Raw genomic sequence first — 13,638 nt, 5'->3', positions numbered from 1 at the left:
GGCTCTCTCTGCATCCGAAGTATCCAGATATCACTAGATTGAACAGCTGAGGAACCACAAGAAATCAGAAGACAGCCACTAAAGAAAAGAGCAGTGTCTGAAGAGAACGTCCCTACACAGCCACCCGATCCAACTGGATATTAATGTGCATGATGCACTCTCAGTCAGAAGCAACGATGTATGTTTATAAATGTTTGCGATTTCTTAAACTATAAGTAAAGCATTGTTCATTTTGGATCCAAATGTCGTTGTAGAGCAAGATTACATTTAGAGCTCCAGTGAGATCTCCCTCTCATGCACTACTGTTGAATTAGAGCCATTGCAAAAGACACTGTACAAAGCCGCCTTTCTAGAAACCCCGCTAGCTAAACTCCCTCCTCTGGTAGTGAATACAAGTGTTCTTTGACTACTCTGACACAGATGGCCTTCTCGCGTAGTGCTTGAGGTTTTCCATCCATTCAGTCTTGGCCCATGGCAGAAACTTTTAAGACTCTTGAAATACAGACAACTTGTGCGTGGCTTCGTCATAAATATAAAGGGCCTGATTCAGAAAGGTAAACTTAACACTTTTGTGTAAGTTTATGGGTTGTTTGGTATTCATAAACTACAAGTTAATAGTAAGTTTATGACTACGGAGACTCTGCGTTCAGGAGGGAACTCAGTGCATACAAAGATAGACCAGTCCTATCTCCCCAGTCGGAAACATACTATGAACTCATTTGTCAATACTCAAAAATAAAATAAAAGCCATAAACCTACACAAAAGTGTAAGTTTACCTTTGTGTATCAGTCTCAAAGCTTGGCACAATGTTTCATGCAAGAAAGACATGCAACGAGCTTCCGATTAAAGATAGTCCGAGTGCCTCCAGTGAGCCCAGTTGTGATCATGCTCCCTAATATTTATACCAGATGTTCTGTGGGTGGAAGGGCTGATGTGTGTAATTTTTTGGGGCCAGATAATTCAAGCATCACCACAACTGTGTGAGTGCATTGTAGAGCTTGTGCAGCCGATATGAACTAATGACCTCTGAACATGGCTGTTTTGTGAACATGAGCACATTTTATACTGGTTGAACTAATATTTCAAGAATAACCATTGTTCTTCCCAGCGGCAAACCTCCATTCTAGGGACAGGTGAAAAATGTCTAAAATGCTACATGACCGATATGCTGAACTTGTTAGTACATTTGTTCTTAAAATGTGGATTTGAAATTGAGTTGAAAATGTTGTGATTTCATGGGCTCGAATGCACAGCTATGTAATGAAGCGAGCCCGCTTACGCTTCATTAATAAATGTCATGTAGTCAGCATGACTCCCGTCAGTGGCAAATAGAAATGCTTGGCTGACTTCTTGGTCACTTCGTCCAAACGTAATAAACAACTGAAAATTGCAATTTTTTCTTTCAATAAAATGAATACAGAATTTACTTCTTATGGCAAAGTGTTGTCATTTACTCTTGTGTAAGTGTATTCCTCAGAACATAATATTTAATTTGAAGCCAAATATTGTGCAACTTAAAATAATACTACTAGTTTCCTGAACGCAGCAAAGATATGGAATTTGATTTGGACTCATCACTTTTCTTTATTGACTTTTGAGACCCAATATCAAACTCAAAACACAGTTTGGGAAGCCTTCATCACACTGGGATTGTTATTTATGCTAAGCAAAACACCACCACTTTCATGAATGATATTTTTACAAATGTAAATGCTGTTGAAGCAAGGAAGTAACTAAGGGATGTTTCACCTCACATTCCATGCTACTTTTGTTTGGAGAAGAGGAGATAAATAAAATGTATTTGAAGCATAACTTCTACTTTTTAATGCGTATTGTGTTTTTTAAACCTCTTTATATTAGGCACTTAATAATACAGTAAGAAATATGAACACTATCATAGTTAAATATAAGGATCCGAATTACAGTTTAGCGCAGTTCCATTTCTTACAGCTTCCCAATTGTAGACTGTTTCAATGTAGGTTAACGTAGTTCTAATTCGGTAAATTCAATGTTATCAGTTCTGGAAGACAGTACAGTGGGGCTGGCACATGGTTTAATGCCTATTTTTAATCAAGATATCCTTTTGATCACCTAGTCCCTTTTTCTCTTAAAATCATCCCCGTCTCCATATGGAAAAATGTCAGACCTTGTATATGCTTATTCTGCACGGCCTACGGATTATTTTGGTTGGCAGGAGGACAGCATTGCTTCCCACTAGCTGGCCATGGGACCACTCTGAAAATTCAAATTGCGTTGCCTCTGGAATCGCTAGGAAATTGATATTGATGTCAAGCCTGATGGGCAGGTTGGCAGTATTTATCTTCTCGTAGGAATTCTGAATATAGAGGGTTTGATTCCCAATTATACACAGTCATTACCTCCTGGTCCTATTGTTTTTGATCCTCAGTGAACCAACAAAATGGATCTTACAAAAAAGTTACATTTCTGATTTTGCACACTTCCACCCCCTTCTTGGCTCGTCCTCTCTGGCTTTAATTTTCCTCTTGGTGTGTATTGTACCCACACTTTTGTTTTTTTTTGCTCTCCATTCCCTATGATTTTACTTTCTATCCCCTCTGTGCCATTAATTTTCCTCCTTACTGGATCTTTCAACTCCTTTCCCTCTTTGTATTTACTCTCCACCCCCATCTCAGCCTTTGCTCACTCACTTTCATATCTCACAAGTGACTTTGCTCTCCCTGTCCTCTGTGCCTACTATCCCTCCATCTGATACATTTTCCTTCCTCTTTCTCCTCTGCAGTTTTATCCACTGTTTCAGGACCTTTACTCTCCCGCTCTTTTGTTCCTTCCTCTGATCCCCCTTCTCTCTGTGCCGTATTTCCCTCGCTTGTCTGTCTGTGATCTCACAGAGTGCTTCTGTGCTTTCTGGATATCTCCCTCATAGTTCTCTCCTCCCTCCCTCACCATGCTTGTAAGCACCTGCAGTTGCCACTCCACAGCAGGCACAGTGTTGCTAAATCACATTTACAAACATTTGGAAGCTCCCAGCAAGCAGACATCACTGTTAGCCCTGCTTGAGTGGTTGTCGTTGCTTTTCCCAGTGGTGATGTTCTTAATTGCTTGTACCCAGAAAGCATGCATCTTTGTTAGTTTCTTGTGATCGCATGGTACTGTCGGTGCCAGTTAGCACATATTGCTAGTCTGCGTGCACCATTGTCCATTTCCAGCTATCCCAAAGGTGCTGGTTCCCAGTAAGCAAGTATACAAAACAGTGATGGATTGATCACTCAGCCACATCCCAATCCATTGTTATTTTGCACACCATGCCACCTCGGTTTGGACCCAGCTATATGAAAATCAGTCTTGACCCTGCTCCAATAGGAACAGTCCAGCCTGAACTGCCAAGCCAGGTCCTCCCTGTGCCTGGACACAATTAACCCAGGACCGGTTTCCCCATAGTTTTGGGCTCATCAGCCAGCTACAGCTTGGTTCGAGTGACAGACACAGTGTGCACCAGACCGAAGTCTGGGCGTACCTGTCCACTTAGGGCAACAAAATAAGTATGCAAAACAGTGATGGATGGAATGCTTGAATTCATCTCAGCCACTGGTAATCACTTGGGCCGCATCCCAATCGATCGTTATTTAGCACACCATGCCACTGCAGTTTGGACTCCGCCATATGCAAATCATTCTTTACCCTGCTCCAATAGGAACACTCCAGCCTGAACTGCCAAGCCAGGTCCTCTCTGAGGTGGAACACAAGCAACCCAGGATCGGTTTCGCCCTGGTCAGAAGTAAGCAGACAACTTTGTCGGATACCATTTAGCAGCAGACACCTGCTTCTTCCCGGTACCCACAAGAATTTTTGCTAGAATTCCAGGTATCTAGTGAGATGAAAGTCTGCGGCACCTAATCTCAACACTTTTCACTTCATGAGCTGGCCAAAAATGCTTGCTTCTGGCCCAGCTATATATTTATTCCACTGATATGGCTAGTGATTTAATTTCCAGGTGTCGGGACCTAGGAAGGGTATTCCTATAAACTTTTAAGCCCTGAAGAAAAGGAGAGACGAGGAGGGGCTGGTGGCTATAATCACGTCTTTTGGCCATTCCTCTTACTTTCCTCCCTAGGACAATTACATTTCTTGCTGGAATGTGAAGGATCTTGGTTGGCAAAGATGGCTGAGATTGGAGTCGAGTAAACCTCCTGGTGCCATTGAACTCCTGAGATGCCTGATGATAGGTAATAGAACATTCATATACATCCTTACACAGGAAATATTCTTGTTGTCCACCTCATCAGGACCTCCTCACACTGCACCTAAAACCATGCAGAAAGAGAGATGCTCAGCTTTGAGGAGCAGATTTCAGAACAGCTGCAATTTTATACGATTTCCATGAAGTTGAGGAACAAGGTTACTAGCCCTCTACCACAGTTTTCTCCTCCTATAGCTCAGCCTCCACCACAACCACAGCCACCATCATTTCCTCCGTCACTGTAGCAGGCTACACACTCACTTCACACAGACTCAGACCAAGAGAGTCCTTGCGACACACAGGACCCGTTTTTAGAGCATCCGCCAACCTGGGATGGAGACGACCCTTGAGAGTATTATCACGCCAACCACCAGGATGATGCTGATTTTAGAGTCTATCTTGTCAAAGCCCCCGAATGGCACAATGGTGTATTGTTCTGTTATCCAGAGGGCAGTAGTACATCCTAAATCATAAAATGAGGCTTCACATGGATGAAGATGACTTTTTGGTGGAGACAGTCTCCAAGACTGAATGGTCTCTACAGTATTTACCAGTGCTCAAAAGAAAGGCTACCTACTGCTAAGAATGTCAAAGACCCAGAAAAGGTATGTGTTGTCACACTGAGGGTTGAAAAGAAACATAAGCCCGCCGGATGACCTTGTGCACAGCAGGCAACTGCAGATGCCCCATACAAGCGAGTTGCTGTGAGGGCTGCCAACCAGTGGAGGATTGATAGCTCAAGCGAGTTGCTCTACGTATGATAGATACCACTGTGAGTTTATGGTGCAGTTGGTGAAACATCTGCCGAAGACGTATTGTAAATGGACACAAAACCTAGCGGCAGTGGGGATGGTCATCTCTAATGGCAATATCTGATGCGCCCTGGATGCCAGTCACACTGCTTCTAGGGAGATGAACAAGCGCATCATACTCTGCTGCCATGCATAGCTTATGGTGTATGGATACAAACCAGAGGTACAATAGCACCTCATAAATGTTCCATTTCACAGGCAGCATCTATTTGGACAATATGCTTTAAAATAAATCAAAAGAGAGATAGACGACGCTAAAGCCATGGGTGCTCTGCAAACCCAGACGCCACAGATTGCTATCCACAAAAAACAGGCAAGAGCATTTGCTAAAATTGCAACCCTTCATCATTGAAAGGGATATTAGCCTTTTCTCGTAGGCCATACTTCTAAATCTTATAGAAGGGGTGGTTACTGTGGTAATGGCAGTGGCAAATGAAAAAGTAGCTCTTGAAGGGGCACCTCTACCTGTAAGCCGGGGCTGACCTTCCATCCCCTGATCATACACCTATGTGGGGGTGAATAATCTTATTCCTTACATAGTAGGAGGAAATAACCTGAGACAGACGGATGCTCTAGGTAGTACTCCACGCAGCAAGTCAGAAACACACAAGATTGTAACAAAAGGAAGTACAAGCACTTCTCAGCAAAGGTGCCACCAAACCAGTATCCTCTCAAAGGTGGGTCCAATGGGTGTATTCCCTGTACTTCCTCAGTACCTAAAAGGATGGAACTTTGGGGCCTATTTTAGACCTCAGGCCTATAAACCTGAATATCCTCTACAGGACATCATTCCGCTGCTCCGCACAAGGGGCTATTTGGCGCCCATCTACCTCAAGAATATCTGCTTCTACATATCCATCCATTCAGCACATCATCAATACCTGCGCTTTATAGTAAGTGGACAGCACTACCAGTTTAAGTTTCTCCCATTCCTGGTTACATCAGCGCTAAGAGTACTCACCAGGTAGCTTAGCAGTGGTGGTGGTGGTGGAACGCCTTAACCACAACGCCATATACTTCTTCCTATACTTAAAAGATTGGCTTATAAAGAGCAACAACGATGCCTAGCACACACTCCAATGACAGTTCCACTTTTACACAAGCTAAAGTTCACAGTCAATGCGAAGAAGTTGCCTCTTCACCTCTACAAATAAATTCCGAGGAGCTTTGTTAAACACTGTTGCAAGGAAAGCCTTTTCAAATCAAGAGATGGTGAAGGCGTTTCATAGGTTGTTGCCTCGTTCAGACAACACGTTTCATTACTTTGTGCATAGTAATAAAATAGTTGGGATAAAGGCTTCATGTGCAACAGTGGTGTGTTTTGCAAGATTGCATGTGTCCAATACAAGAGAGCTTAGCTTGACAATGGTCACAAGCAAAGAGCCAATTGGTTGATCTTGTGATGGTGAGGTCCAGTTTTCATCAAATCATAAAATAATGCAATAACAAAAACTTGTTACTGGGCAGGCCATTTCTCGACCATGTGCGGATGTGACTATTACAATATATGCATCTCTACCTGATAATGGTTCAGGGTACCTGAATCAGGAACAACAGGTCTGAAACATCAACTACGTGGGGCTGACAGCAATTCAGTTGACACTGATGGGATTTTACACTCCAATTCAGGGGAAACAAATTCTTAATAAAGATGGACAACGCTGTCGTGTATGACATCAGTTCATCCCAACTGCCAGCGCTCACCCAAATGATTTGGCATTGAGCCATTCATAGTCACATTCAGTTGGTTGCGGAGCATCTTCCTGGGATGGATATCGACGTTGCGGGCCCGCTAAACAGGATGCATTAGCAAGTCCACAAATAGGAGATAAATCTCCAAGTACTTTCAAAAGTGGGGTACACCCAAATCGAACTGTTCACCAATGTCCAATATACAAAATCCCAAAGCTTCACCTCCAGGTACTTGAAACCTCACCATCGATGGACAATGTACACACATGAACAGGTTAGGAATTGACCACAGTCCATGGGCAATGAACATGGATGAATATGTTAGGAATTGCCCACAGTCCAAGGACAGTGAACATGGATGAACTGGCAGGTATTTTTGGTGCTGCTTTTCTCCACTTTATCTGATCCCTCAAAGGGTGAGGAAACCGAGATATGCATCCACATCTCTTATTCTGGTCGCGCCAAGTTGGCTGAGACCGCTATGGCACTCAATGTTTCTGGAAATGTCCATCCACCCACACAAATGACTGCCACTGGGACCAGGCCTCCTCACTTAGCATTAGGGGCAGATGAAACATCCAGATCTCAGGTAACTGAACCTAGCAATCTAGCACCTGAGGTCTTAGGGTTTAGTTAACTTAATCTCCCAGAAGAGAGTATGCATATTTTATAATTGGCACGCACGCCCACCACATAAGCCTGTAAGGCAGCTAAATGGAAATGTCTATTATTGTCACCTGCAACTTAATTTCAGGATATCGTTAGATAGTTACTGCATCTCCAAAAAGCTGGATTGGCATACACATGGCAGCAGTAGCAGCTAGCAAACAAAACAAACATTTCTCCCTGTTCAGAATAACTGTTGTGAGCGCTTTCTTGGAGTGCCATAAAAGGGTTTTCCTTCACTATCATTAATCACAAGCTGAGGAAAACAATCTGAGGTGGAGTCTTTGTCCTGGTGCATTGTGGGCCAAGGGAGGTGTTGCAATATATCTTGAGACCGAGAACTTCTTTGAACAAAAGCAACTTGCAACATCTTTACCCAATGCTAGATGGCAGGAGTATGCAAAAGCATGCGAATCTACAGTAATCCAAGCTGCAAAAAGATAGTTACAGATTCTTTCTCTCATATTAAATGCATTGAGACAAACGGGATAAACAAAACAAATGCACTCAAACTTCAGAATTCTTAAAGGTGTTGATCCGTAAAGATATGCAGCTTGTTTTTCATTTGATTTTACAAATAATGAGAGTGGCTGAGTGTAGGGTTTGTAAGATGAGGGGCATGAGAGTAGATTTAGTGCTGGTAGGTTAATGTGTTGTAAAAGTGGATGGCGAGGTGAGAGTGTACCTGTGCTAAAAGTGCAGCTATGGAGTGAGATTGTGGATGTATGTGAAATAATATAAAAATGGTGAAAATGGGGGTAAGGTGAGAGAGTTTAATGGTGGAGAGAGGGAGAAATAGGCGAGACAGGTGATCAGAGCAATAAACATTGGTCAGTGAGTTACAGAATTTGAAATGTAATTGAACAGACTATATGAATGCAACTAAAGTACAGAATTGTTTGTTTTTATATGTGAAATTATTTAGCATTTTTGTATGCAGGTATTTTTATTTAATTTCTACTGTTCTGAAATTGGTGGGTTCTAAAACAATTTTGGATTGGTATCCTGCAGTGAAATGCTAGTCTGAAATGGTCCTGAACCGCACTGTATAAAAGTCATTTTGGGTGGATTGTGCACATACGTTAACAGAGCAGAGGAGTGTTGTAGGAAGCTGGCACTGTGCTGCTTGAATGAGTATCAGGCATATCTTATGTTTTTTGTGAGGTTTTTCCAGAGCCATGTGCTAGAGCATAAATGAAGTGATGACCCTTGTGTTTGTTCTTTAGTTGTCTAAAATGCCTAAGTTAGAAGTTGTTTTGAAAGTTGGAGGCTTGATGCGGGTCACAGCTGTTTCGGATTGAGAGGGAAGGCCTTCTCACCAAATCTTCTCTAGAGCAGGAGGTAAAGCACAAGTATAAATCTGCCCTAGACTGGGAGGAAAGAAGTGTGTCTTAAGTCTGTTCATGTGGGTGATGAAAGATTAATGTGTCTGCTTTAGAGTGGGTGGGATGGACTGAGTCTCAGGTGTGTTCTGCAGTGTAACTAAAAGGCTGAGCATTGTGTCCCTGGCGGTATGGAATGCCAGAGAAAGAAAAGTGTATCATGTGTATTCTTGGGATCAAAGCAGAAGACTTTGCATCAAAATGTACACCTTTGGGAATGTTTAGGATAAGTATGTGCCTCTAATGCAAAAGCTCATTGCCTTGTGTCTCCTTTTTCTTAACAGAGAATGGTTCTTCCTTTTGTCACATGAAGTGCTCAATCCCATGTACTGTCTCTTTGAGTACGCGGGGAAGAATAACTATTGCCTGCAGATCAACCCTGCCTCTTCCATCAACCCAGACCACCTGACCTACTTCCGCTTCATTGGACGATTCATTGCCATGGTAAGACCATGATAGTACTATTTTTAGAATGTTCAAAAGCAGAATGTTTACGTAGAACTGGCCAATGCACATATTTGAATTTATTTTGTGTGACTATAGAGAACTGGACTTTTGTTGCAGTTACCCGCCTACTTTTGCCCTATTTTTAACTACTAGATGCTGATTTTCGACTGAGAGTGCACCGAGGCCTGCTAACCAGACTTCAGTGCCATTGCCCCTTCCCTTAAACAAGGTGTTGTCTAATTGTGCTTCATTTGGCAAAAGACTTTAGCACCCCTGTAAGTCCCTAGTAAATGGTACTCCAGGTACCTAGGGCAGGAGAGAGTCCCGAAGGTCTTCAGTCTATCTTATGCCACCCTAAGGGACCCACATACAAATCCACACTGACTCCCATTGCAGGCTGTGTGACATGGTGCAAACCATGAGTGAAAACATGATTTGACACACTCCTGTGTGTCATGCCAAAGTCACTGCATCTAATACATGTAAGTGACGCATACAGCAGGCCTTTGAGTCCTAAGGCAGGGTGCATTGTATTTGATATGAGGTCATATCTGCATGAGCAGGTATGTCCCTGTGATGTCTAGTTCTATTACTAGATATTGATTGGCAAGTGAGCAGGGAAGCCACCTTACGGTATGTACTGGGCACTGGTCAAAACGAGTTCCCCAGCTACATAATGGCTTCACTGAAACATATGGCGTTTGGTATCAAACAACTCGTATTAATTAACCTCCACTGATTCCAGTGATGGATGTATTAATACATTCACCTCGAGGGCACCTTAGAGATGCCCCCGGAAAACCTGCCGACTACTAGTGTGCTGACGGACTGGTCTTAGCCAGCCTGTTGCTACAGACAAGCTTCTGACTCCCAGGGGTGAGGGCCTTTGCTCTCAGGAGGTCAGGAACAAAGCCTGAATGGGGAGAGGGTGTTCACACCCCCTCCCACAGGATGACCTGCAAACTAGCATTCCATGGCTGGGGGTTCAAAGAGCCCACTGCCTTTGGTTTGCGAATCTGGCTTCCCTCAAAGGAGAGGATGCCAACCCCTCTTGACCAGGGCCCATTTAGCGCCTGGCCAAGGCGGGAAATGTAGCTATTTAGGAGGCGTTTCAGTTCCAGGCTGGGCACATCCCCAGGGTGACCAGCTGGAGGTGAATATGACTTTAGAGATTCCCCCATCTTATGTGTTGTGGAATTAGGAATTCTGAGACAGGGTGATGTCCACTCCCCAAAACAAGTGGTCATCTAGGGAGTGTAGTGACCCCCAGGGGTAAGTAGCCCACTGGCTACTACCCCTCACTCCTTAAAGCCCCTAAATTCAGTATTTCGGATACCCGCTGATTCCAGGACTTAAGATTTCGATGGATCAAAGAAGAGTCCTGCCCTGAGAACCGAGGAGCAATGCCTTACTTGATGCCAAACTGACTGCTGCTCCTAACAGTCATAGAAATAGCAGAATTGTCTTACCACTGTGCCGTCTCCAAGAAGCCCTGAGGGCTGCCAGTGCTTCCCATTTGCCTGAAGAAACTTTCTTGGAGTAGAGGAGCTGCTCCTCTGCAGCTGCAGGCACCAATGACGCAAGGTGCCGTCCACTGAGTTGTCGCTTCCCGGCCAGCCCGACACAGCAGCTCCCCAGGAAGAGGACCCTGTGCTCCTTATGGGCAGATCTGTCCTCCCGCCGAGTGAGAGGACACCAGGACCAACCAGAGCCGCACTGGACTAATACCCGAAGTACTGAACCCCTAGCAGCAGCCAAGGCTTGTTATTTTTCATGTCCGGACACCAACGCCGAGAAAGACCGACCTGCACATCGAGGGACTTCAGGGATAGTTAAACACACTTTGTGAGTAGCACAGCTGCCCTGTTTGCCCTTCTTCTGCAAAACAAAGACCAAGACATGAGTCTCTGACCGCCACCACCCGACGTCTCAAAGCACCTATGCACCCGTGCTCCTGGGCCCGAGGCGAAGGGAGGTGATAGTGCCAACAGGATGCAGAGACTCAGAAGAGCTAAGCCTACGCTTGCATTTGCCCAGTCTGGACTTCCAGTCGCTGCCTGCAGCCTCTTTCTGCAGGCCCCCTCCAACTGCGAGAGACTCCAGCACCAGATCCAACGCCAAAAGACACCACTGCTCCCGAGCCTCAGAGCCCGAGGAGAAGTGGACCAAGGGTGTCCCTGTGTGCCAGAGGATCTCAAGGGTTCTGCCCCCCCACCCTGTAGGTTCCCCAAGACTGGTCCCCCAGTCCCTGCTTGCAGCCTCTTTTATACCCGGACCTTTCTCCATTAAAGTGAAAGGGACACCTGACGTTGTGACATACTTCTGCACCCGGATGCCCCAGAGCTTCCTGACTTGTCCTGTTGGTGTTTTCTTGGACGTTTCCCCATACTCACCTTGAGTCCTGCAGAACAGTCCCATAAGTCGCTGCTAAGTGCCAGAATGCAATTCATGTTTTTCCTCCATAGGATAACGTTACCGATCCAGAAATTGCAGTGTCCATTCTTGAAAACTGTAAAGATTCATATCTGGAAAAGTACTTACCCATTTCCGATGATCTTGGTATCTAAATTTATATAAAAGTATTTGTTATTTTTATAAATTGGTGTCGGATTTCATTATTGAGTGTGTGTCTCACTTACTGTCTTTGTGTGTGCAATAAATACTTAGCACTACCCACTGATATGCCTAACAGCTCGCCCACACTACCACAAAAGAGAGCATTTGGGGGTTCTCTGCACAGTGTACCTCATTTTGGTGCACTATATAAAGAGCCAGCTTCATACAATGACCAAATATTATCTTTATTATAATTTGTTAATTTTTTATTCTTAATCAAAAATTCAGCCGTATAAAAAATGCACATTTTTAAATACCCGTCAGCCTATGTTCTGAGGTGGGCAAGGTCCATATTTGCAAAATACAGGCAGCCGGGGACTTTCCTCCACAAAATACCGAGATTGATAAGTAGGAATGGCCTAAGTGACCTAAAGGAACATAAGCTGTATTCTACTCACAGACATCTTAAATGTTTAGATTTCCCTACAGAAGTAGAATCTCAGCATGAAATTACTAGGAATAATCTTTGACCAGAGCTCCAAGGTGAGGTGAATTAAAAGCCCTGGATTTATTTTAGCTCTTGCCAATACTCTTATTTCCACTTGTGAGCAAAGCGTCTTGCTAAAAACAGAGAACCCCCTAACCTGTGAAGAAAGTCTTTCAAAATCTTTGGTGCAGAGGCAGGCACATTCCCATCATTGCAAAATAGAATGTCTCATGAGCATAAGATATATTTACTATGTGCCTATGAACCTATGAGCACATGAAGCAGGTAGAGCCCTTCTGAAGCGTCACAAAGAAGTAACTAATTGAGTCCCTTGATTTCTGCATGGAAAATCTGCATGAGAGTCCGTAAGTGGACAGTGCTAAAGTGCAATAAAGATTTGTTTTTGGGAGAAGGGTGTTATTGTATAATGCTAGGCAAATAAGAGGTAACGATATGAATGATTTGCATACAGTACATCATACTTGATAGATCAACTCCAGCCTGCTCCATGAAAGCTAGGAGGGTAGAAATGAGGTATGAATAAATGAAATAGTTACAATGAAAGACATGTCCTCAGTCTGAGCCTTAATCGCTAGATCCAAGTTTGGAGTCTAAAGCCTACTTAGATACAATAAATCTCTTCAGGTTATCAGAATTATTTAGTTATAAACCATATCGATTTCACAGAAGCATTCTACAATTGGCAAAATGATGGCACGTTGGAAAGAGTAAGCAAGTATCTGAAGCTCGGGGACAGACCAAGATAGTGGGAAAATACGACCAGAGAATACAGGATGTTGGGTGTAGAGAAAAGAGACAACAGGTATAGAGGTGACAGAATAAACACATTTCAAAATTAAATGAAGGCAGTGCAATTGAAATGGTAAATGGCAGTGAGCCCATCAAGTATGGAAGGCGTACAAAGTTGAAGAATAAGGCAGGCCCCAGCATTTTCAAGTGATGCTCAGTACTATTAGAGGCAGGCAGGTGCATGTGTGGCTTGGTAGGGTGGGGATTGAAGTGAAGGTGTTGGAATAGGTGCTCCTTTCATGTTGCCCTGGGTTCGATGCCGTCCATTACTGATGGTCCATGTGTTATCAAACTCGAGGTAAGGATCTGAGGACAGAGGTTGAGGGAGCTATGTGTGGTTTAACTGTGCATGTGTGATGTAGTGAGGAGGTGTAAGTATGTTGAGGCATAATATTTGAGAACCAAAGTTCTGTTCTGATTGAGGAGCGACAAGGTCTGCTTGGAGGAAGGGAAACTCGCACGCGAAGGATGAGCGAGCAGTGCAGAGGGTAGTTGTGTGTGTTCAAATTTGTGGAGGTGGTGATACATGTCGGTGTCTTACGTGCTTAGATTGTGAGCTTGTGAGA

The 13,638-nt window shown here is 43.9% G+C and overlaps 1 protein-coding gene across 2 annotated transcripts in view; it reads left to right on the top strand.

Annotated features, from left to right (window-relative positions):
• Window positions 1-13,638, top strand: part of WWP2 (WW domain containing E3 ubiquitin protein ligase 2) — a 462,541-nt gene that overhangs the window by 388,362 nt on the left and 60,541 nt on the right. For both annotated transcript variants that reach the window (XM_085639040.1, XM_085639039.1), the window contains exon 15: window positions 9,057-9,216. In XM_085639040.1, coding sequence (XP_085495166.1) covers window positions 9,057-9,216 — 160 coding nt within the window. The remainder of the gene's footprint in view (window positions 1-9,056; window positions 9,217-13,638) is intronic.

The sequence above is a fragment of the Triturus cristatus genome, chromosome 12 (assembly GCF_964204655.1).
Source record: "Triturus cristatus chromosome 12, aTriCri1.1, whole genome shotgun sequence".
NCBI classification, from domain to species: domain Eukaryota; kingdom Metazoa; phylum Chordata; class Amphibia; order Caudata; family Salamandridae; genus Triturus; species Triturus cristatus.
The sequence above is the reverse complement of the archived record's forward strand: the minus strand, read 5'-3'. Positions and strand labels throughout refer to the sequence as shown.